We start from the raw sequence: 23,145 nt of genomic DNA, 5'->3' as shown, positions 1-23,145 counted from the left end.
GAGCTGCTTGTATATTTTGGAGATTAATCCTTTCTCAGTTGCTTCATTTGAAAATATTTTCTCCCATTCTGAGGGTTGTCTTTTGGTCTTGTTTATGGTTTCCTTTGCTGTGCAAAAGCTTTTAAGTTTCATTAGGCCCCATTTGTTTATTTTTGTTTTATTTCCATTTCTCTAGGAGGTGGATCAAAAAGGATCTTGCTGTGATTAATGTCATAGAGTGTTCTGCCTATGTTTTCCTCTAAGAGTTTTATAGTGTCTGGCCTTACATTGAGGTCTTTAATCCATTTTCAGTTAATTTTGTGTATGGCATTAGGAAGTGTTCTAATTTCATTCTTTCACATGTAGCCATCCAGTTTTCCCAGCACCACTTATTGAAGAGGCTGTCTTTCCTCCATTGTATACTCTTGCCTCCTTTATCAAAGATAAGCTGACCATATGTGCGTGGGTTTATCTCTGGGCTTTCTATCCTGTTCCATTGATCTATATTTCTGTTTTTGTGCCAGTACCATACTGTCTTGATTACTGTAGCTTTGTAGTATAGTCTGAACTCAGGGACCCTGAATCCTCTAGCTCTGTTTTTCTTTCTCAAGATTGGTTTAGCTATTCGGGGTCTTTTGTGTTTCCATATAAATTTGAAACTTTTTCATTTTGTGAAAAATGCCATTGGTAGTTTGATACAGATTGCATTGAATCTGTAGATTGCATTGGGTAGTAGAGTCATTTTCACAATTTTGATTCTTCCAATCCAAGAACATGGTATCTCTCTCCATCTGTTTGTATTATCTTTAATTTCTTTCATCAGTGTCTTATAGTTTTCTGCATACAGGTCTTTTGTCTTCCTAGGTAGGTTTATTCCTAGGTATTTAATTCTTTTTGTTGCAATGATAAATAAGAGTGTTTCCTTAATTTCTCTTTCATATATTGCATCATTAGTGTATAGAAATGCAAGAGATTTCTGTGCATTAATTTTGTATCCTGCAACTTTACCAAATTCATTGATTAGCTCTAGTAGTTTTCTGTTAGGATCTTTAGGATTCTCTATGTATAGTATCATGTCATCTGCAAACAGTGACAGTTTTATTTCTTCTTTTCCAATTTGGATTCCTTTTATTTCTTTTTCTTCTCTGACTGCTGTGGCTAAAACTTCCAAAACTATGTTGAATAATAGTGGCAAGAGTGGAGAACCTTGTCTTGTTCTGGATCTTAGAGGAAATGGTTTCAGTTTTTCACCATTGAGAACGATGTTCGCTGTGGGTTTGTCATATATGGCTTTTATTATGTTGAGGTAGGTTCCCTCTATGCCTACTTACTGGAGAGTTTTTATCATAAACGGGTGTTGAATTTTGTCAAAAGCTTTTTCTGCATCTCTTGAGATTATCATATTTGTTAATATGGTGTATCACATTGACTGATTTGTGTATATATTGAAGAATCATTGCATTCCTGGGATAAACCCCACTTGATCATGGTGTATGGTCCTTTTAATGTGCTGTTGGATTCTGTTTGCTAGTATTTTGTTGAGGATTTTTGCATCTATGTTCATCAGAGATATTGGCTTATAGTTTTCTTTTTTTGTGACCTCTTTGTCTGATTTTGGTATCAGGGTAATGGTGGCCTCGTAGAATGAGGTTGGGAGTGTTCCTCCATCTGCTATATTTTGGAAGAGTTTGAGAAGGATAGGTGTTAACTCTTCTCTAAATGTTTGATAGAATTCACCTGTGAAGCCATCTGGTCCTGGGCTTTTGTTTGTTGGAAGATTTTTAATCACAGTTTCAATTTCAGTGCTTGTGATTGGTCTGTATATATTTTCTATTTCTTCCTGCTTCAGTCTCAGAAGGTTGTGCTCTAAGCATTTGTCCATTTCTTCCACGTTGTCCATTTTATTGGCATATAGTTTTTTGTAGTAATATCTCATGATCCTTTGTATTTCTGCAGTGTCAGTTGTTATTCTCCTTTTTCATTTCTAATTATATTAATTTGAGTCTTCTTCCATTTTTTCTTGATGAGTCTGGCTAATGGTTTATCAATTTTGTTTATCTTCTCAAAGAACCAGGTTTTCATTTTATTGATCTTTGCTCTTGTTTCCTTCATTTCTTTTTCATTTATTTCTGATCTGATCTTTATGATTTCTTTCCTTCTGCTAACTTTCGGGGTTTTTTTGTTCTTCTTTCTCTAATTGCTTTAGGTTTAAGGTTAGGTTGTTTATTTGAGATTTTTCTTGTTTCTTGAGATAGGATTGTATTGCTATACACTTCCCTCTTAGAACTGCTTTTGGCACATCCCATGGGTTTTGGGTCATCGTGTTTTCATTGTCATTTGTTTCTAGGTATTTTTTTATTTTCTCTTTGATTTCTTCAGCGATCTTTGGTTATTTAATGGCATATTGTTTAGCCTCCATGTGTTTGTATTTTTTACAGTTTTTTTCCTGTAATTGATATCTAGTCTTATAGCATTGTGGTCGGAGAAGATACTTGATACAATTTCAGTTTTCTTAAATTTACCGAGGCTTGATTTGTGACACAAGATATGATCTATCCTGGAGAATGTTCCATGGGCACTTGAGAAGAAAGTGTATTCTGTTGTTTTTGGATGGGATGTCCTATAAATATCAGTTAAGTCCATCTTGTTTAATGTATCATTTAAAGCTTGTGTTTCCTTATTTATTTTCATTCTGGATGATCTGTCCATTGGTGAAAGTGGGGTGTTAAAGCGCCCTACTATGATTGTGTTACTGTTGATTTCCCCTTTTATGGCTGTTAGCATTTGCCTTATGTATTGAGGTGCCCCTATGTTGGGTGCATAGATATTTACAATTGTTATATCTTCTTCCTGGATTGATCCCTTGATCATTATGTAGTGTCCTTCTTTGTCTCTTGTAATAGTCTTTATTTTACAGTCTATTTTGTCTAATATGAGAATTGCTGCTCCAGCTTTCTTTTGATTTCCATTTGCATGAAATATCTTTTTCTATCCCCTCACTTTCTGTCTGTATGTGTCCCTAGGTCTAAAGTGGGCTTCTTGTAGAAAGCATATATACAGGTCTTGTTTTTGTATCCATTCAGCCAATCTATGTCTTTTGGTTGGAGCATTTAATCCTTTTACATTTAAGGTAATTATCGATATGTATGTTCCTATTACCATTTTCTGAATTGTTTTTTGTTTGTTTTTGTAGGCCTTTTCCTTCTCTTGTGTTTCCTGCCTAGAGAAGTTCCTTTAGCATTTGTTGTAAAGCTGGTTTGGTTGTGCTGAATTCTCTTAACACTTGCTTATCTGTAAAGGTTTTAATTTCTCTGTCGAATCTGAATGAGACCCTTGCTGGGTAGAATAATCTTGGCTGTAGGTTTTTCCCTTCATCACTTTAAATATGACCTGCCAGTCCCTTCTGGCTTGCAGAGTTTCTGCTGAAAAATCAGCTGTTAACCTTATGGGGATTCCATTGTATGTTATTTGTTGCTTTTGCCTTGTTGCTTTTAATATTTTTTCTCTGTATTTAATTATTGATAGTTTCACTAGTATGTGTCTCAGCATGTTTCTCTTTGGATTTATCCTGTATGGGACTCTCTGTGTTTCCTGGACTTGATTAACTATTTCCTTTCCCATGTTAGGGAAGTTTTTGAGTATAATCTCTTCAAATATTTTCTTAAACCCTTTCTTTTTCTCTCCTTCTTCTGAGACCCCTATAATTTGAATGTTGGTGCATTTAGTGTTGTCCAGAGGTCTCTGAGACTGTCCTCAGTTCTTTTCATTCTTTTTTCTTTAATCTGCTCCCTGGCAGTTATTTCCACCATTTTATCTTCCAGCTCACTTACCCGTTCTTCTGCCTCAGTTATTCTGCTATTGACTCCTTCTAGAGTATTTTTAATTTCAGTAATTGTGTTGTTCATCACTGTTTATTTGCTCTTTAGTTCTTCTAGATCCTTGTTAAATGTTTCTTGTATTTTCTCCATTCTGTTTCCAAGATTTTGGATCATCTTTACTGTCATTACTCTGAATTCTTTTTCAGGTAGGTTGCTTATTTCGTCTTCATTGCTCCTTCATCTGTTACATATTTTGTCTTACCTTGCTCCTTCATCTGTAACATATTTTTTTGTCGTTTCATTTTTTTTTTTTTTTTGGATGGGTGGTGCTGTCTTACTGGTTGTTTGGCCTGAGGTGTCCAGCACTGGAGTTTGCAGGCAGTTGGATACAGCTGGGTCTTGGTGCTGAGATGAGGACCTCTGGGAGGCCTCACTCCAACTGACATTCCCTGGGGTCTGAGGTTCTCTGTTAGTCCAGTGGTTTGGACTCAGAGCTCCCACCACAGAAGCTTGGCTGGACCTTCAGCCTGGGAACCAAGATCCAGCAAGCTTCGTGGCACGGTAAAAGTAAAATAAAGAAAAGGAAGAAAAAAAAGGAGTAGTACAATATCAAAGAATAAAAAACAAAATAAAATTAGAAAGATAAAAAAGATATTAGGAAAAATAAAACTATAATTGAAACAACTGTGACAAGGTAAAAAAAAACACAACAGAAAAAAGAAAAAAGGGGAGGGGGGAGAACAAGCCAAAAGGAGAGAACAATAATAAAGTATAAAGAATAAAATAAAAGATTTATTAGGAAAAATAAAAATATAAAAGAATCCACAACAATGAATCAACAAGGTAAAACAGAACCCCAATCTAAAAGAGGAAAAAAGCAAAATCAAAAACCTTTGGCTATGGGGACGGAGTTTAGGCGGGGGGTGCAACTTAGGTAGGGGTGGGGTTTAGGGTCGGGCGGGACCTAGGTGGGTGGGGGGTGACATTCAAGCGTGTGGCGGGGTCTCTGATTAGGACCTGCAGGGGAAGGGGAGAGGCGGCTCGTGGAAAGGAGGGCGTCTGGAGTGTGGGATTCTGGAATTTGGAGGTAGGGCCCTGGGTGAGGGTGTGTGTGTGTGGGTGAGGGTGTGTATGCCCAGCGCGTTGGAGGGGGTCTCAGAAGGGGTGTCCGAGTGTAGAGGTGGGGCCCCGGGTAGGGGTGTAGGGGTGCGGCTTGGGCTCTGCACGACAGGAGGGAGGCTCCGAGGACAGAAGATCAGGCCCGGGAGCCCAACAGGCTTCGTGATGCCTAAGTGGACGGGGAAAGCACTGGCAGCATTCCCTTCCGTTCCTTCGCGCCCCTCCCGCCTGTCGCCGCTGGACCCCTGACCGTGGGTGGGTCCCGCTGGGTGTAGGAACTCCTCCCCTCCCCCAGCCGCCCCTCAGGGGTGCCGGTCCCAGAGGTCCTGCCTTTACTTTTGCTCCCCCTTCCCTCCCTCCCCCTCCCCTCAGGACCCACATGGCTGGAGGGGGCCTCGGTGGGCAGAGGTTCAGACCCTGAACCTCAGCAGGTTCTCCTAGGGGCCCAAGTGGGCAGGGGAAACCTGGCCACGCTCCCCTTTGATCCTCTGCCCTCCAGGGGTTCCCCAATTTCCCCCTTCGGGCGTAGGATCCCTTCCCCTCCCCCAGCCGCCCCTCAGGGGCGCCAGTCCCGGCCCGCCTCCACTTCTCCCCCTTCACTCCCCCCATGCCCCACGTCCTACCTGGTCACTGGGGGTCCCTCCCATACCCTTAGGTGTGCGTGGTCCCCCCACTGGTGCCTGGTAGATGCCCTAGTTGTGAGGAGACGCGAATTCCGCGTCCTAGTAGCCATCTTGACTCCGCCCACCTATATGAATTAATTTCTGAGAGACCTCGTGAATGGGAATCATAAAGAATCACTCTGGGTATTTTTCCACTGGGCATGAGCCCAGGGACCATCATGGGGGCAGGGCTGATGGAAGTGGGGCTCCCTGAAATGTGGCCAGTGCTTCAGAGGAGAGAGGGTGCTCAGAAGAGACCATCTCCTTCTGGCATCTTACCTCTGTCTCATTTGATGGACCAGAATAAATTTCAACTCCCATGGAGACCAGACAAGAGAAGCCCTCCCTGCTCTGGGATGCTTACTTTATAGGACCCTGTCCTGTAGGGCTAAGACCAGGGTGAGGCAGGAGCCAGCTGGCCCTATGGGATGCTGAGAGCCATGCCTCACTTGCCTCATCCTGTCCTGGCCCTTCTTGACCAGACTCTCCCTGAGGGGAGAAGCTCACAGGGCTGAGCTAATATGCCCACCCAGAGCCCGTGTGCCCCTTTCTAGACCCTGGGATTCAAGTGGCCCTGAGACTGCACAGGCCTCTGTCCCTGAGGGCAGACCCCACTGGTGGGCACCCCCCTCAAAGCAGGATTAGTGCCCCACGTGGTTCCCACAAGACCCTGGGTAGGACCAGCTCTCCCGACACCACCATGCTCCGGGACAGAATCCAAAGACTCAAGGATTCTAAATTCACATCTGGCCTTTCACATCCTTAAGAAGGTATATTTGTCATGGCAAGACACTTTTCAAAGTCATTTGCCGCCTGTGTCCATTACCAGGGCCATGAGTGACAGCTGAGCCCAGCCTGAGGCCCTTTCTTTCGGGGTCCCCACTGGCAGCACTGCCTGTCAGGCCCAGCACGTTATGTGCCCCTGGGGTTAAAGATTCAAGGACCCAAGCTGCCTGCTATTGGCTCCTGCAGGGGGTAGGCTGGAGGGGGGGGGAGGGGCACTCCGGACCCCGGTAGTTGCAGAGTTGGCCTAAGTAGACCCCTCCCAGCCTCACCTTCACTTGCACCCCACAGTCTTTGCAAAAAGACTGACAAGGGTCTGACTTTGTCCGAGCCCCAGCAGCATCCCCACCTGCTCCCGCCTCTCCTCCCCCGGATCCGCTGTACAAATACAGGGCTACTGCCAAGCTGTGGGAACAGTAAATCTTCCTCACTTTTTTATTCATGCCCTCGCGTCTGCAGACAGTGCCGAGGAAAAACAAACCCCACCAAATCCCCGCGGGCTCTAGCAGTCTGGCAGCCTCTTCTTTGCTCCTCTCTGATCCCCTCCAGGAGGCAGAGGCCAGGAGAAGAGACCGACCCAGCTCTGATGCGGGTGGCAGCTCCCCCCACCCCATCCCCTCCTCCTGAGGGAGCTCAGCGAGCACCTGTCACATGCTGAGCCCTGTACCACGCTCTGGAGCCCAGAAAGCAGTGAGACCTGGGGAAACTGGGCAGTCAGTATTCCTGGCTTCCAGGAGCAGCTTGCTCAAAACATTTGGCAAGATGAGTTGCGGCTGCCCTGGGTGCCGTCTGAGGAGCCACCGAGGGGAAGGATGGGCAGCCAGGTCAGCTGTGGCCCCTGTGGAAGGAGGGACTCTCACTCCAACAGCCTCTGGACCAAGGCAGCATCTCTGCAAAAGAGTCCAGATCTTGAGAATTCCTGGGAGCCTCTCCTCCTGCAACTCTGGGCCACCAGGGAAAGCTGCTTTTAAGCTCAATCAGACCAAAAGGGGACTGGAGGAGGCCAAGGGGAGCTGGATTTTGCCTTTTATACAGAAGAGAGGCAATGGACTTAGCATGACCCACTGTCTCAGTTTGCCCAGGACTGCAGGGTTTCTGGGGACACGGGACTTCTGGTGTTACAACTGGGACAGTCCTGGGCAATCTGGGAAGGTGGGGTTCCCCTAACTGAGGGGCCATGGGAAAGGCTCCACCCTCTGTGAGCCTGACACATGGCTCGGGACAGAGGACAGCTTGGACCCAAGCTGCCTGGTAATGGTTCTGCGGGTGGAAAACTTTCTTCACTACTGGGCCACATGCAGGAGGAAAGGCTGGAGAGCAGGGGGTCCTGTGGGCAGCTCAGGAGCTGTCAAGGGAAAGTAGGCAGAAGAAAAGTGTCTGCGGACTTCAGGGCAGGGAGGAAATTCCCTCACTGTCTCTATGGAGCTGGCAACCATGGGGCCCCACCCAAAGCCTGGGGTGTTGGGAAGTGAGCTGGGGAGCCCCTGAGAAAACCTGTCCTTGAACCCTTCGCCAGTGTACATGGGACATGGGGAAAGATGGCTTTAAAATCTTCTGCCTGGTGCCTCATCCTCCCAGGACACAGAGGGCAGTCAGAGCGCTGTCCTGGAGAGGGCCTGACACAGCAGAGCAAGCTTGTTCCTTTAGATCTGTCCCAGGGAACAAGCTCTTCTCCATGGGTGTCCTGACTGGGTGTTGGGGTTGCAGATAGATGTCTCCAGAGGCAGCAGAGGTTTGTGTTAAAGGCGGCCTGAAAAGGCAGATCCCGCGGAGACGCCCTCACCCAGACCCCTTATTTGATAGATGGGAGACCAAACTCCAAGAAGGCTGAGTCACTAGCTCAGGGCAGCACACTCTCCAGTGGTTAAAGACCCAGACGGGACTGTCCACCATCAGATGCCACAGCCAGAGATTCCTTGGAAGGGAGGATGCACAGAAGATAAGCCCAGGCCTGTGAAAGCCCCCGCCTTCCTGTCACATTAGTGACAGATCACGCCTTCTGGAGCCAGGACTCCTCTCTCCATTCTGTTGAGTCCCCAGCGTGGTCCACCCCAGCACCAAGCCCAGGAGAAAACCCGCCAGCAGACTTCCCTGCACTGCTCGGCCCTGGGGCTCCGGGGGCACAGGAAATCTGCAGAGGGTGCCTGCAGGCTCCGCCCCTCCTTTTCCTGACCTCAGAATGTGTAAGAAAGACCAGCTTCACCTCTCAGTAGGAAGCTGCTCCCTACCTACGATAAGGAGCCTTCCTAGAGGTGGAGGTATTTAAGACACGGTTTAAAGGGCCATTAAGCATACTGGGCTCCAATGAGTTTAGCAGGAAGCAGAGCCCCAGTGACGCAAACACAAAGATACATTCTGGTGTGTCTACGTAGGGAGGTGGGGAGGGATCCAGACCCAGGATGACGAGGGAGGCGAAAGAGTGGGAGCAGGTGTAGGTGGGTTCTCTTTTGAGCAATGAGGAGGGTCCTAAGTACATGGCCAGGAGAGGGCAGAGAAGGAAGAAGAGAGAAAAACAGTGGGGAGACTCAGGAAGACCATCTCCTGACAGCTGCTGTACCACCCTCTAGCATTTACAGCATTTACAGTTTCGTCCTATTGTGGGTGAACCCAACACTTCCAAAAATAAAATGCAGGAAACAGCCCGAGAAATGTTTCCGAGGAATGACAGGGCTGCCCCCTCGTTCATAGCAACTCTCCTAGGAGAAGCAGGACTCCACGGAAAGTCTAACAAGGAGAGAGAGCCTGCACCCCGCTGTACCCTCCAGACCCCCAAAGCACAGAGAAGGAGTAGATGAGAGAAGGGCTCTACCCTGGGCCTGGCAGCCAGGAGCCACCTTCCTGGGAAGTCTCAGGAGGCTGGCAAGCTCTGCCCAGGCAAGTGGGATGCTGAATCCCTGGGGAGAGCGACAGGTTTCCTGCACACAGAAATGCCCTGACTTAGTCAACAAGAGGCCCTTGGCGCTCCCTTAGCAATTACTGCCGCACCACTCAGCCTCGTGCCTGGCTGGCCGCTAATAATTTATTGCAAATACGTCTCATGGCTCCAATAAGGCAGCCGCTTCTCTGCCTCTGAATTCCCTGCAGAGCGTCACACAGCTGGGCACCCAGCTGGTCCTCATTAAAATCCTTCCGGACCTGAATCTTGTCACCCTTCCTTGCTCCCATCTCCAGCCCTGCCCTCCAGCAGCCGGCCCAGGGCACCCACTTTTCCTCACTTTCCTAAGGGCTGGATTGGCAGTTGCCAATACAGGAAGGGCAGGTGAGAGCCTCTGAGTCTGTAGATCTGACTGGTAGCCTGGTGAAAGATACCAGGACCTTCTATAGGTAAACAGGGAATCGTTATTAGCAAATTCTCTAATTAGGATTCTTTTTATCTATCGTCCTCCTGTGGAAAATACTCATTTGTAACATTTTAAGTCAGACCATGCAGAACTGGAAATCTGTAAGAACATTGCCCAGGAAGGGTCTCTGGCAGGAGCCACTTCCCAGGTTTTGGTTAACACCTATAAAAAAGAGGGATAGCAATGCATTACTGTAGGCAGGTGACTAAACCAACCTCCCCATTCTATACTTCTGTGTAATACTGGACCATCTCGTTCATCCGTGTGCAAAACAAGGATGTGAATTTGGCGTGAAAAGGCTCGAAGTTCCCATCCTGGCTTTGGCGCTTCTTAGCGGGCTGGTCCTGGGGAAGTCACTTCATCTTTCTGAATGAATTTTCTCACCTGTGAAATGCGCGCAATAATAATATCTTCACCACATAGATGGTGTGAGATCTAAATGGGATACCACGTGTGAGCAGGATTGATAAACCGTAAAATAGTATCCAAGTGTTACTGGTTATTAACAGATCATAATGACTGTGGTAAATAAAAACCTCCCTTTAAATAAGCAAACGCCTATGGGCAACAACAGAAACACAAAAAAGATCATCGCTGATGGATTTGCTGGTACCTCTTCCCTGCCCAGAGAGATCGGCAGCCCTGAAAGCGCCTCTTGAAGTGGGGACCCACCAGAGTCGGGTAGTAAATGCTGATCTCGGGATGGAGGCTGGAGGTCGGGGCTCTCAGAACACAGGGTCAGACTACCCACCACCTGCCAGGGCCTCACCCACGTTGCTTCTGCAGTTGGGCAGCAGACTCCCAGCAGCCACTTCCCCAGCTGTTTTTAAATGACAGTAAATTGTGGCCCTTTTTTTTCTAAAGCACTTCTTTGCAAAGGAAGCAGACCCTCCAGGAATGAATATTCATTTGTACTACCCCTCAAAAAAATGCTGATAAACTCACAAAAAAGTTGTGTTATTGCTAAACGCTAATTGCATTTCCTTGGGTAAGCACCATAAAAAATTCATTGCGGTTTTTAGAAATAAGATACCAATTGCATTTTAATTGCTAGAGAGGAGAGAGTGGGGGAGAAGCTTAACCAGGAAAATGCTAACTGGGTAGAAACTCAGAAAGACATCTCCCGAGCCAGAAGGCCCAGTCCTGAAACAAGAGCTGAGGAGAGATGGGTCTCGTGGGGAAGCCAGACCCTCCCGGAGGGAGCACTAATTCAGTGGCACTCAGACTTGCAGCATCAGAGCACCTGGAAGGCTGGGGCTTTCTGTTGTCAATCATAACATGTAGATTTAACAAATGTACAGAATTATATGAGCAGAAGTCTGTTCCAGAGTTTTAAGAAACATGTATGGGAGGAAAGTTGTAATTCTACTACCCCTTAATGTGGGTGTGAGAGAAAGAGGGAGAAGGGGGGTGGGGGGAGGACGGGACCGAGGCCATACATCATTTCACTTTAATACCGGAAGTCCTGGACCAGCTCACAGAACTGTCATTTAAACCCTACACCCTATTCCAACACCAAGCAGAGTGCGCCCCCGCCCCAGCAGGGCCAGTCAGAGCCAAGTGAGAGCAGGAAGTAGGTGAGATCGACAGAAGAGTGGGGCGGATCCTGACTCCATGGGCTTCACCTGGGCCGGTCCAGCCTTGACCCCATCTGCCCAGGAGCTTCCCAACCTGGGTCTGTAGGGAGGCACCTCCCCGCCTGAGATCACAGGGAGAAGGCAGGCCCAGGGCATCCCTGAGCATCCTCCCAAAAGATGCGCACAGGGGCTGGGGGGCTGGGAGGGGGCAGAAGGGCAGGCTCCCGACTGCCGCCAGCACCCTCCTCCTCTCCAGCTGCTCCCTCCCCACCTCCTGGCTCCCCGACCTTCCCAACACAACCCCAGCTTCTCTCCTGTCATTGAGGCTCTCTGGTGAGATAGAGGGGCTGGAAATCAGGGCTGGAGTGGAGAGGCCCTGTGGCCTGGAGGCTGGCCAGTGGGTGGTGACTGTCTCTTGTGCAGTGATAAGAGATCCACACCTTCTGCATCCGGGGCTGCTGCTTCTCCTCCATCTAGTGGACCTGCCAGAGACCCCAGGAAACATGAGGCTGGTATGCAGTGAGACTGAGGAAACAACAGGACCAGGGGAGGGAGTCCTGGGCTGAAAGAGAAAGGAGCTGATCTACAGAGTGGCTCCACCCTCGGTTAGCCGAGTAACTAGCACTTTAATAAATCACTGTGCCACTCAGAACCTGCATTTCCACTTCTGTCCAATGGGGCTAAAGTATCTGCTTCTCTAGGTTTTTGTAAGGTTTGAATGAGGAGGTGGACGCATAGGTCCCCTGTAAACTCTAATTATCTACCGCCTGCCCTGAGCCCAACCTCGCAGAAGGGTGCTTCCCACGACCACACTCTGCGTTTGTAAAGTACTTCATACAGATCACGTGCTCTTATACACATTCTCTCACTTGGCTCCTGCCCTGAACGGGTGAAGTGGTGTGGCCGGCCCAGGATCACACAGAATGAATCAGTTGCTGAACTCAAACTGCTAAATGCTGAGCTCTCTCCCTAGGGCAGGGAGAGCAGGCACGACCAGGGATGAGTAACGGTCATAAGTAAATACATAATAACACCTGCATCCCTCGCTCTAAGCCTCATGCTGGGCAGGCCTTACCTCATGTCGTCATCACATATGATGCCATATACAGTAGCCACGATGGTTACTACCGGGACACTGAGGTTTACCAAAGTTAGGAATTTGCCACAGGTCACACAGGAAATGCAAGAGCTGGGCTACAAATTCAGGTCAGCTCTTCCTTAGTGAATGCTTAAATTGATAGAATGGATTCAACGTTATAAGCATCGCTTCTTCCTTCTCCCAGTCTGGGAATATTCCCCAGCTCCCAGCAGGGCCCAGGCCCGAGGGATGAGGGTCACGGTTTCCGAGGGTTATTGGTCCTTCACAAACGGGTCTGCCCCACCTGCCCCCCGACTCACCTGCGCCGTGTCCTGGATCCAGTCCAGGAATTCGGCAACCTTGGCGTAGACGCCGGGGTGGTTGGGCTCTGCGCAGCCGCGGCCCCAGCTGACCACCCCCACCAGGCGCCACGTGCCCTTGTCCAGGCACACCAGGGGACCCCCGCTGTCCCCCTGCGGCATCCAGGCACCGGGACACAGAGAAACAGGCAGTTAGTCCTTCCTGGTGGAGTGGCGGCAGACCACTCCCCAACCGCCGACTCCGGGGCTGGGAACACACCCTGCGTTCCAGGCGGTCCTGCTTCCAGGACGATCCCGTCTTGCCTCGCGGCCCCCTTCAACCCGCAGCGCGCTGCCCACTTGCCTGGGCGCCCCGCTCCCGGAGAGCATGTCAGACGGACGCCTGGCCGCAGGCCCCGCCCACCCCACACCGGGCCCCCGCCCGCCTGCACCTGGCACGCGTCGGCCCTCTGGTCCAGGTAGCCGGCACACAGCATGCGGGGCGTGAGGGCCCCGCTGTACACGCAAGAGCTGTTGCAGAGCTGGGTGCTGAGCAGGGGAACCACCGTGTCCCGGAGCGTGTCCGACCTGTGGGCTGCGGGAGGCAGATGCAGAGATGCAGGGGCGCAGAGCAAGGCCCGAGAAAGCAGGGCAGCAAGAGAGCCTTAGAGGCCCCGGAGGTGCGGAGGCCCAAAGAGGGGAGCCCAGGATGGAAGCTGTGGACTCTGGGCGAGGAGGCAGGGGTCCGTCAGACTTGGGGGCTGGGAGCGAAGAGGAGGAGTAGACCCCACACATACACCCTGATGCTGAGGCCGTGGCCCTCCTGGCAGAAGGGGAGGGGGGAGGAAGGGGCCTGGGTTTAGGGGAAAACACCAGGTTGTTCTCCCAGAAAGACCCAGACAGGGGAGACTGGGGCCCCTGGGGCTGGCCAAGGGTGATGCCAGAGGAGAAGGGGGCTGGCGCTGCCCTGTGGCCAGGGAAGGAGGAGGTGCCTCACCTTGGGAAAGGATGCCTCCCGACACCCACACCCCTGTGCACCCCGGGCCCTGGGAGCTGACTCACTGTGGCTGGGGTCAGTGTGGCCCCAGCCAGACACCCAGCACTGCGAGCCCCTTGGAAAATCCTGCTCTTCAGCCGGCAGGCACACTGCGCCCACGGTGTCTGCGGAGAGGCAGTGGTCCCGGGTCCCACTCCGGCTCGGCCTCCCTGCCCGCGAGCCTGGGCAAAGGACCAGGGCGGGCGCGTCCTCCACGACCCCTCCTCAAACAGTCCTGGCTCCGGCCTCCCGTACAGCTGTGCGGGTCAGGCACTGCCCCACCTGGGAGCCACCATTCACGCAGAGGACAGTGTGGAAACTGCAGTGTGCCTGGTGCCCTAGGCCGGGCGGTGTACACACGGTGCATCCCCACCTAGGGCTGAGGGGGGATGGAAACTCCTTCTGGGTGTTTGTACCTAACTTCTCCTAATGAGGACCCATTTTGGATTTTCCCCAGGGTGTGTGGACCCTCTTGGGACATGGTTTCCAAAAGTGTGCAACCTGTCCTGTGGGCAGAGCCTGAACCTGATTTTACATAATGCATAGACCTGCCGTTAGATAAACGCCACTTCGCTGGGAGAAAGTATTTCCTCTTCGGTTCTCTTTCAGCCCCTCTTCTGCACCAAGGAGAAAGCGCCTGTCTGGTGCTACTCTGTGCCTCTCTTCACGCCTGCCCACCCCTTCCAAGCACAGAGAGAGCGGCCTGACGCGGCAGTTCCTGCAGAGCACAGCTCCTAGCTGGGACCTGAGCACTGTTTTGTTTTCACTCTGTGCATTTTTGTGGTTATTATCTATTTAATATAAGTCATATGGATTCTCCAATTAGGTAGTAGCCTAAAGTTTCCCTTTAAATATATTCATGTCAATTTAGAAGCATTAACTGTTGAACAACGGTGCAGAGAGCATCCATATACGTAGAATTTGTGAACGGCATAGAGAAACCGCTGTTGCTGGGGAAACCCAAGCCTCCAGGTAGCAATGGGAGGGAGGAGTGCTGAGTGTGTGTGTGTGTGTGTGTGTGTGTGTGTGTGTGTGTGGTGTGAGAGTAGGTGTGCACAGGAGTAGGTGTGCATACTTATGTGAGCCTTGCATGAGTGTGTGAGCGTGTGAGGGCATGCACACGTGTGTGTGTGTATGTGTGAGCATGTGTGTCTGTAGGTGAGTGCACTTGGCACGTACGTGTGGAAGAGCTGCCCTTCAAGGGCAGATGCTGTGGAGGAGACGCTCTGCCCCGGGAATTGTTTGCCTCGTGAACTTGAAGAGAGTCAATTCGCTCTCTAAAGGTCAACATCCTTATCTACATACAACAGCCTCAGCTCCCTGTCAGGTTTGTTCTGAGGATGGGGTGAAAGAATATTTGGTAAGGTAAATCTTATTAACCGTAACATGGTGCTAGTTATTAACTGTTATCCTATTAACTGTCAATACATAGTTAACTATTATTCACTATAGCCCAGCTGGGACCTGGCACCAGCAGCCTGTTGGGAGATGGAGCCACTGAGAAGCTCTTCTTGGGACCTCGAGGCAAATCCCGCCTGCAGCCCAGATGGGAAAAGGGCCAGAACCTTTGTCCCCAAAAGAGTGTGTGGAAGAGTTGGCGCCACCCCAGGTCCAGGTGATGCCAGAGTCCACGACGGTCACCAAATGAAGTGAACGTTGGGTTCACAGCACAAGGGGGTCTTAGGAACCCACGGGGCTCTCGCGCTCCCTGCGCCACCCCTCTCACCACAGCCTCACCTGAGAAGTGGAGCGGGGTCCGGAGCTGCAGGAGGGCCACGTCGTAGTCGTGACTCTGGGCACTGTACAGAGGGTGGGCGATGATCCGCTCCACCACAGCCCCCTGGTGCGGCCTGACCGTGCTCTGGCTGACCAGCCCCGCATGGACCCGCCAGCTGGACCGGCGGGACAGCCTGAAACTGCACAAGGGAGCTGAGCTGAGCCTGGGGGAGGAAGGGCCGGAGACGTTGACATAAATGAGTTGGTGGGGGGAGGAAGCCAACAAGCACGGCTGTTAGTGGGGGCCCCATCACCAGGCTGCAAGCTCCCAGAACCCAGGCCTCTTAGAATCCCCCAGCAGCTGGCAAGACACTGGGCATGCAGTAGGTGCTTAATAAATGCTCAGGCACTGATGGAGAGAGAAGTGAGACACTATGATCATTGGCCACCACCCCTGCACTCTCCGGCATAACCCCCTTCAAGTTTTACAGCAAACATGGAAGGGCCTTGTGTTATTATCATAGCTCTAAGCCGAGTCAACAGAGCTTTCCTCAGTGCTGTCTCCCCACTTCCTAAGTGTGATTGCTGGGGAGGCGATTCAGTGGTAAACAAGACTCTTCCCTGCCCCCATGGAGCTTCCAGTGTAAAGGGGAAGAAGGACATTAAACAAATAATTACATGGAAATTGATTTAATTACAGTGGTGATAAACGTTAAGAATCATGGAGGGTTGTGAGTGCGAAAGCATTTTAAAAACGTAAAGACCGAACAAAACTAAAGAACCAATATTTGTATTATGACTGCTGTCTAGGCAGAGCTGTTCTTGGCACTGAACAGGGAGAATTTCACAAACACCGCCCGGGCCCACTCTCAGCAGACATGGGAGGCGGACAGCTGGACATTGTATACAGGACACACCAACGGCCAAAGAGGAAGTGCTAGGGGGCACCCTCCCCCCGGCAGCCCCCAGCCTTGCCTGTGCACACAGTGCGCCGCGGTCACCACCCAGTGCGGGGCCAGCACGGAGCCCCCGCATGTGTGCCGGGCTCCCAGGGCCACGCTGGCCTGCCAGGGCCAGCGCCCGGGAGCCACCGCCTGCCCGCCCACTACCTGGGAAGCCAGGGGCCTGGTCCCACACTCTGCAAACAGACAAGCACTGGTGAGATGGAAAGAATGCGGGGTGGGTGTCAGCACTGTGCCAACCATCGAGGCCTGTGGTCCAGCGTGGACGGCTCCCATTTATCATTCCTGGCCCTAAGCATGGGGCGGGAAGCTGGAAATGTTGCTTACACATCCACCTGCCCCATCAGGCGGTGCGCTCGCTGAGAGCAGGGGTGGTGCCTGCATCACCTATGGAGCCCCAGGATCTAAGAAAACGCCTTTCCCATAGGAGGGGTCAAATGGTGGCATGTGGACAGACGCGTGGAAGGACAGATGAAGAGATGGCTAGATGACTGGGAAGGCGGGTGAAAGGAACTCTGCAAACTGTCTCTCACTTGGCCCCTCTTTCCCCACCATCCTTAGTCTCCAGAAGCTGCTGTTTCCCCTTTGGGGCGCCCCCAGAGGCCGGGGAACATCAGAGGCCAGGGCGGGGAGTGAGGCAAGGAGGTCATCCACCCAAACCAGTGGCTGGTGGCGAATGGGACAGAGGTGTAGACAGGGCTCTGTTTGGGCAGAACTCTGTCTGCAAGAAGGGGCCCTGCAGGCAGGTGGGCAAGGAACCCCACCCCAGACCCAGCTGAGCTTCCCAGTGGGGATGTCCCACCCTGAGGGCACGGGGGAGACGCCCTCCTCCCACCGCCTCCTTCCCGGACCCAGGACAGGACTCACCAGAGCATCTGAGGGAAACCATTTGACCAGAAGTACAGCTGCCCCTGCAAAACAGAGGCAGCGCCAGCAGGAAGCTGGGCGGGGCCCACCCCAGGCTGCACACCCACCTGAGGGCCTGGGGGAGGGGGTCGTTGTTGGGGAAAGCAGCGGGGGCCTCTCTGTAGCCACAGCCACCTGCTTCCTGACCCCACCCAAGCCCCCAGGCCCCTGCTTGTAGCAGGTCTGTGGGACAGCAGCTGTGCTCTGCCCAGTCGTCCCGGGCACACAGGACTTCGTGGTCCTCCAGTTGGATTTGGGCAGGGCCCAAAGTTACAAATGGAGCGTTCGTGAATGTGAAAATCCGGCTGTTCCCACTAAGGCCCGTGAGTAATGTGTGCTCAGCGGACGAGTGGGTAAGAGAGTGAGTGAATGGACTCAGTTCTTCGTCCCGTGCTGCGGCCTCAGATGACTCCACTCTCTCCCAAGCCCTTCGCCCGGCCCTGTGTGCTCATATGCCTGCTCTCCTCTTTCCCCTCCTCTTTCTTAGCATAAACCTCAACTCCTGGGAGTTCCCTGGCAGTCCAGGGGTTAGGACTCGACGCTTTCACTGCTGAGGGCCCAGGTTCAATCCCTGGTTGGGGAGCTAAGATCCCGCAAGCCACATAGTGCAGCCTAATATAAATAAATAAATACAATTTAAAAACACACTGTTAAAAAGGAAAAAACATCAACTCCTTTTGGAGCAAAGCCCTCTTTCTTGACTTCTCTCTTGCCCCCAGCATCCTAATGCCTGGATTCTACTAGTTTCCCAAATCCACGGCCCCCCGGCTCTCCTGGCAGAGTCAGTCCCACGCCTACTTCCCTTTGCCCATTAAGGTATCTAAGACAGGGACCCCATGTTCCCCTGATCGGCCCACAGGGGACAGGAGCTGGACAGGAGGGTTCTGAGATTCAGACGGGAACAGTGGTGAAGGGGTGAGAAGGCTTTAGAGCAGGGACAGGAGGAGGCTGCTGGAAAGCTGGAGGACACCCAGGCTGGGTGAAAACCCGCTCAGCTTGCACCCACCCCCAGGATTTGGGGAAGGGGCCATCCCAGAGCCCTCTCTTCTCTGGAGGGTCTCCAGGTTCCAGACAGTTAACCATCTCTCTCCTGAGATAGCAGAATTATCCAAATAAAGTGCGGCAGGGGTGAGAGGGACTAGTTTGGAGACAGGAACCTGGTTTGGCTGCTTATCAGTTCTGTGACCTTGCACAAGGCCCTTTACTTCATTGAGTCTCAGTTTCCCCACCTGTAAAATGGGAATAGGAGTACCATTTCAAATCCTCTGACAATAACACCCAATCCTGCCGTTCTTGTGAGGGGCAAATAAGATGATGTATGTGAAACTTCAGTGGGCAGGGCTCCTGTGAGCTGAGTTAGCAATTTCTAATTGGGAAATATTCCTCTTTGTTGTCCTATCTTACACCTCCAGTGTCCTCGCCACCAGGCTCTCATGATAGGAAGATTTTTGCTGGATTTCTCACCAGGAAGTGAGGGGCATCACTCAGCCCCCTGAGAAGCCCTACCTGGGCTGCCACACCTCCTCCGGGAGGCCTCCCAGTCTAGGAGAGAGCTGAGCAAACTGCCTGGAGCTGTTGAGCCTGATGTCAGACAGGTTCACTGCCTTGTGGTCTGTGAGTCTTGGCAGGAGAAGGGAATAAAACGGGAGGAAATCAGCTTTAAACTGACGGTCAGCACAAGAGATGGGGGTTAAGTATAACCGGAATGTGATACTATACCAGTGTAGTGACTGAGCAAGACTTTGACAATGACCTCTTCAGGGATTTATATTTGTTAAAAATCAAGGATGTTCAAAGGAGAGAAACAGACTGGGGCACCATCATGCCCAGAGGCCAGGAGATGACCAAAATGACCTCCTGAGTACTTTGATGGTGACAGACAGATAGAGGTCTTCAATGCTCCTCCCCCACCCATCAGCTCTCCACCCTTCCCAGGCCCCACTTCTGGCCCCAGCTACCTGAGATGCCCAAGGCTCTGGCAGATCCGCACCCCCAGGGCAGAGCTCCAGCCCTCATGGCAGACCAGGAGCCAGTCTGGCCGGGCCCTCACCTGCACTTCCAGCAAGAAGTCCTCGGTGTTTATTCTGAAAGACACTGAAACCACAGCATGAAAGCCACATCCCACCTGCTGCGGGATGGAGGGGCGGCATGGGCAGGGCGAGCCGGACCTGGCCACCATGGGACCTAAAGAGGCCTTCACGATAGCATCTGGGTCACCCCATATCAAGCTCCCTGTTCCCCAGGGAGCCAGCCGGTTCCGAGAGCAAAATAACCCCTCTTTGCGCAGCTTTTTAGGCTTGTGTTTTAACCAAGTGCTTTTAAACGTGCTCCATCACTAAGTGTCACAGCAACCCTGTGGGGTGAGAATTCCCATCCTCCACATTCTGCAGAGGGAAGTAAGGCACGGAGGTTAAGCAACCCATCCTATGTCACAGGATCTGCAAGTGATGGATCCAGGTCTTCTGATTTCAAATCTCATGAGAATACTAGTGATGGTTCCTGTTTGTGGAGCATCTGCTTTTTCCACGCTCTGTGCTAAGCCCTTTTATTTTATGCTCTTATCATGCTTCCAACTTCATGCGGTAACTATTTTCATCTCCACTTCATGGAGAAGGAAACGGAAGCTCAAAGCAGTAATGGAACCAAAGGCGCACACAGCTAGCAAAAGCAGGCTCCAAGCTGACCCTAACTAACCTCTGTAACTGATTCTACCCACAGCCTTAGCAGCACCGTATCTGCTGACCCTCAACTCTTACCTGGAGGGGAGGGGACAAGGTTTGGGTGCGGGATGCGGAGACAACGTGGCGAGACGTTTCCAGCCCTCTGTGTGTTCTTTGCCCTGGACCCAGGCCCTTGCCAGCCCCGCGCTGGCCCCCCCCCACACACACACACCTGGCTTCTCTTCCCCACACCACAGCCTCACGCTGCCCAAAGGGCGAGTCGCCATCTCTCCTGGCAGCCTGGGGTTTTGGCCATGCCCCCGCTAGAGATCAAGACCGTCCCCCAGGAGTGCTGAAAGCCCTAAATCAGAGATCAGCTCTACAAGGCTGGGCTGTGGCTCCACCCTCACAGTACGGGAGACACAGGTGGGTGGCAGCGAACTCGTGGCCCTTCAGTTTGGTCCTCTTGCCCCCAGCCAGAAGGGAGGATCCCACAGCTGTGCAGGGGTCCGGGGCCCAGGTGGGAGTCCTGCGACCTTGGGGCGCGGCCCACCTGCTCTGGGAAGCGAGGGGAGCAGGGCTTCCTCACCGCTGGCCTCCGAGCAGTTTAAGCTCATATCCTCATCCTGCAGGGTCCCAGGAACAGGCTGAGGGGCAGCCGGCCACAGATACAGCGCTTCAGAGGACAAAGACAAGGAGAGGCTGGGGGAAGGAAGGGACTCCCCTAGGAGGGGGCCAAGGAGCAGAGCAAGGGACCTGCAGCAGAGGGAGGCAAAGGCAGCCTCGGGGGGGCTCCTCACCGCCCTGCCCGAGGCAGGCCCCCCGCAACGTGCAGAAGAGAGACATTGCGCTCTCAATGTCTCTGTCTCTGTCTCTGTCTCTCCCTCTGACTGGGAAAGATCTCTTGGAGAAGTTTGACAAGGGCCTCCCTGGATCATCCACTCGAGCACATTTCTCACTGTAGGACTGAAATGTTCTTTACGGAGAGCCCGAGTCCCTGCTGCTGGCCCTTCACCCCATTTCTACGTGCTGTCTACTCAGACTAGATGGAAAAGACGCTCATCCCACCTGCCTTGAACACCTGCTCAGCACCTGCTCCACTCTCCCAGCGTCCCCCAGATACTGTTCGTTGCCCCTCCCCTGCCACTGAAGGTCCCAGCACTGACCTAGGAGCCAGGAGCCAATGCTTGCACCAGCCAGCAACACCAGGGCTCCCAACGCCGCCCAGCCACGCCGCCCTGTGCACCAGCGCCCTGCCCAAGAGACTGTGGGGGAGGAGGGCAGAGGAGCATCTGGGGACCCTGCCTCCGCCTGCCAGCCACACTTCATCCCGAGGCACCACCCTGGGACCAGGCAGCCACCGACTCGCAGCGGTAGTTTACCCCACTGCACCTGCCCGCCTCCCCCTGCCCCATCATCCTGGGGGGGTAGGGGGCAGAGGTCTGATCACTGGAGCCTCGGAGCCCACTCAAGCCCCCAAATGGAAAACAGCAAAAGCAGGTCTGGGATAAATAGTGAGACAGCCTTTCACCATCAGTCATTTAAGGCTGACCTGGGAAGATCTGGGGAAAAAGAATCTGGAGGATGTAGGAAGATTGTCCCTTCACTGCCCCCACCCTGTCATTCCCCGATGGCCCAGTCTGGCCTACTGGGTTGCTGCCGGGCCTCGGGCCTCCGCAGTGGGTCTCCTGGCTCTGCTCTGAAGATCCAGGATCCTGGACTTTCCTCTGCATACTGAGCCTCCATGGGGGCTTGGCCATCCAGCATCAGGCTCTGGGGAAATAGCTGTCAGTCACTCACCAAGGAGAGAAATCACCACCGACCACAAGAAGTCCCCACTCTCTAACTCCAGCCGGGCCCTCGTTGCCACTTGTGAGCCTTTTTTCATCTTGGGGACTCCATGTGTGTTCCCATAGATGCCCCTCGGGCCTCCCTGCTCTCCTGGAGCCCCTAGCCCCACCCACCTTTCTCTCACACAGCCAGTAAGTTTCAGAGCAGAGACCTGAGCCCAGATTGGGCCAACTCCAATGCCCACACTCTTCACCACCCCCTTGGAAGTGGTGACATGGTGGCATGGAAGACATCCACTGAATCCCTGAACATCCCTCCTCAGATCCTAAGATCCCATCCTTCCTCTTTCCCTCCTATCTTGGAGGAAAAACTGCCCCTCCCCTACGAACCATGCATTCATTCACCCAGTAAATAGTATTCAGCCCAGGTGGACAGTCCACGGTGGGGGATACTGTAAGTTCAAGGTAAATTAACATGGACCTCCACAACCACCGCCTCAAAGAACCTACCTGTGAGTCCTGAAGATAAGTCATGTAAACAAAGCAGCACAAGTTCAGTGACAGAAGAGAAGTTCAGTTTAACTAACATTGGAATTCCAAAGGAGAGCTTACTTCTTGTTGGGGAGATCAAGAAAGGCTTCCTGGAAGAGGCAGCCTCTGAGACAGGCCCTCATAGATGAATAGGGTTTGAACTGACATATATGGTCATTGGGTATTCCAGGAAAAAGGTGTTGAGGAGGCAAAGGAATGGGAGTAAGAAAGCATAGAGTGGGGTAGGTCAGACATTTGCCTAAAATTCATGTGCCATGAAGAAGAGTAATGGAAAGTAAGATCTTGGCAAAAACACTGGACCAGCAGTTCAAAGCTAGGTCTGCAGCCTACTATATGAACTTGGTAACTCATCAGCCCTCCAAATTTCAACTTTCTCCTTTATGAAATAAGAGTGATAACCCCTGCTACGCATTGAGTAGTCTCCCCCATCTAGCTTTGTCTCCATTCCTTCTCCATGCCAGAGCAATCTTTCTAAAATGCAAACATTAGCAAGTTAACACCATCTTTAGAGTAGCTAATGATCTTTGTAGCCTTCAGGGTAAATCCAAATCTCCCTTGCATAGCTCACAGCATCCTCTGTGCTCTCGCCCCTCCTCACCTCTCCATCCTCACCTGGCAGCACTAACTCCTCCACAGCGTAACTCAGGGTGATACTAACACACATGCCTGTCCTCAGCATCCTCACACACTCTCACACCACGGAGGCATGGCACCTGCTGTCCCCTTCCCAGTATACTGTCTCCTATGACTTTGCAAGATTCAGCTTAAGTGTCATTTTTCCAGGAAGCTTTCTTCAACCCAGGTAGCACCTATTGTGACCCTCTATTATGCTCATTTACTTCTCTCTCTCTCTCCTTCCTCTCTGGT

General features: G+C 51.7%; 1 protein-coding gene across 1 annotated transcript; it reads right to left on the bottom strand.

Moving 5' to 3' along the window:
* Positions 1–10,740: 10,740 nt before the first annotated feature.
* Positions 10,741–22,942, bottom strand: TMPRSS5 (transmembrane serine protease 5). Its single transcript, XM_029207978.1, has 13 exons — positions 22,877–22,942; positions 21,586–21,709; positions 21,103–21,201; positions 20,490–20,612; positions 19,235–19,370; positions 18,783–18,896; positions 17,238–17,281; positions 16,384–16,546; positions 15,430–15,608; positions 13,719–13,817; positions 13,109–13,251; positions 12,678–12,830; positions 10,741–11,761 (listed from the first exon to the last, which is right to left on the bottom strand). Exons 1-13 carry the CDS (start codon positions 22,940–22,942, stop codon positions 11,753–11,755), a joined length of 1,452 nt encoding a protein of 483 aa, XP_029063811.1. The 3' UTR covers positions 10,741–11,752.
* Positions 22,943–23,145: the final 203 nt, after the last annotated feature.

The sequence above is a fragment of the Monodon monoceros genome, unplaced genomic scaffold, assembly GCF_005190385.1.
Source record: "Monodon monoceros isolate NGI ecotype Baffin Bay Population unplaced genomic scaffold, NGI_Narwhal_1 Super_Scaffold_7, whole genome shotgun sequence".
Taxonomy (NCBI): domain Eukaryota; kingdom Metazoa; phylum Chordata; class Mammalia; order Artiodactyla; family Monodontidae; genus Monodon; species Monodon monoceros.
This window is presented reverse-complemented; position numbering and strand designations above follow the sequence as displayed.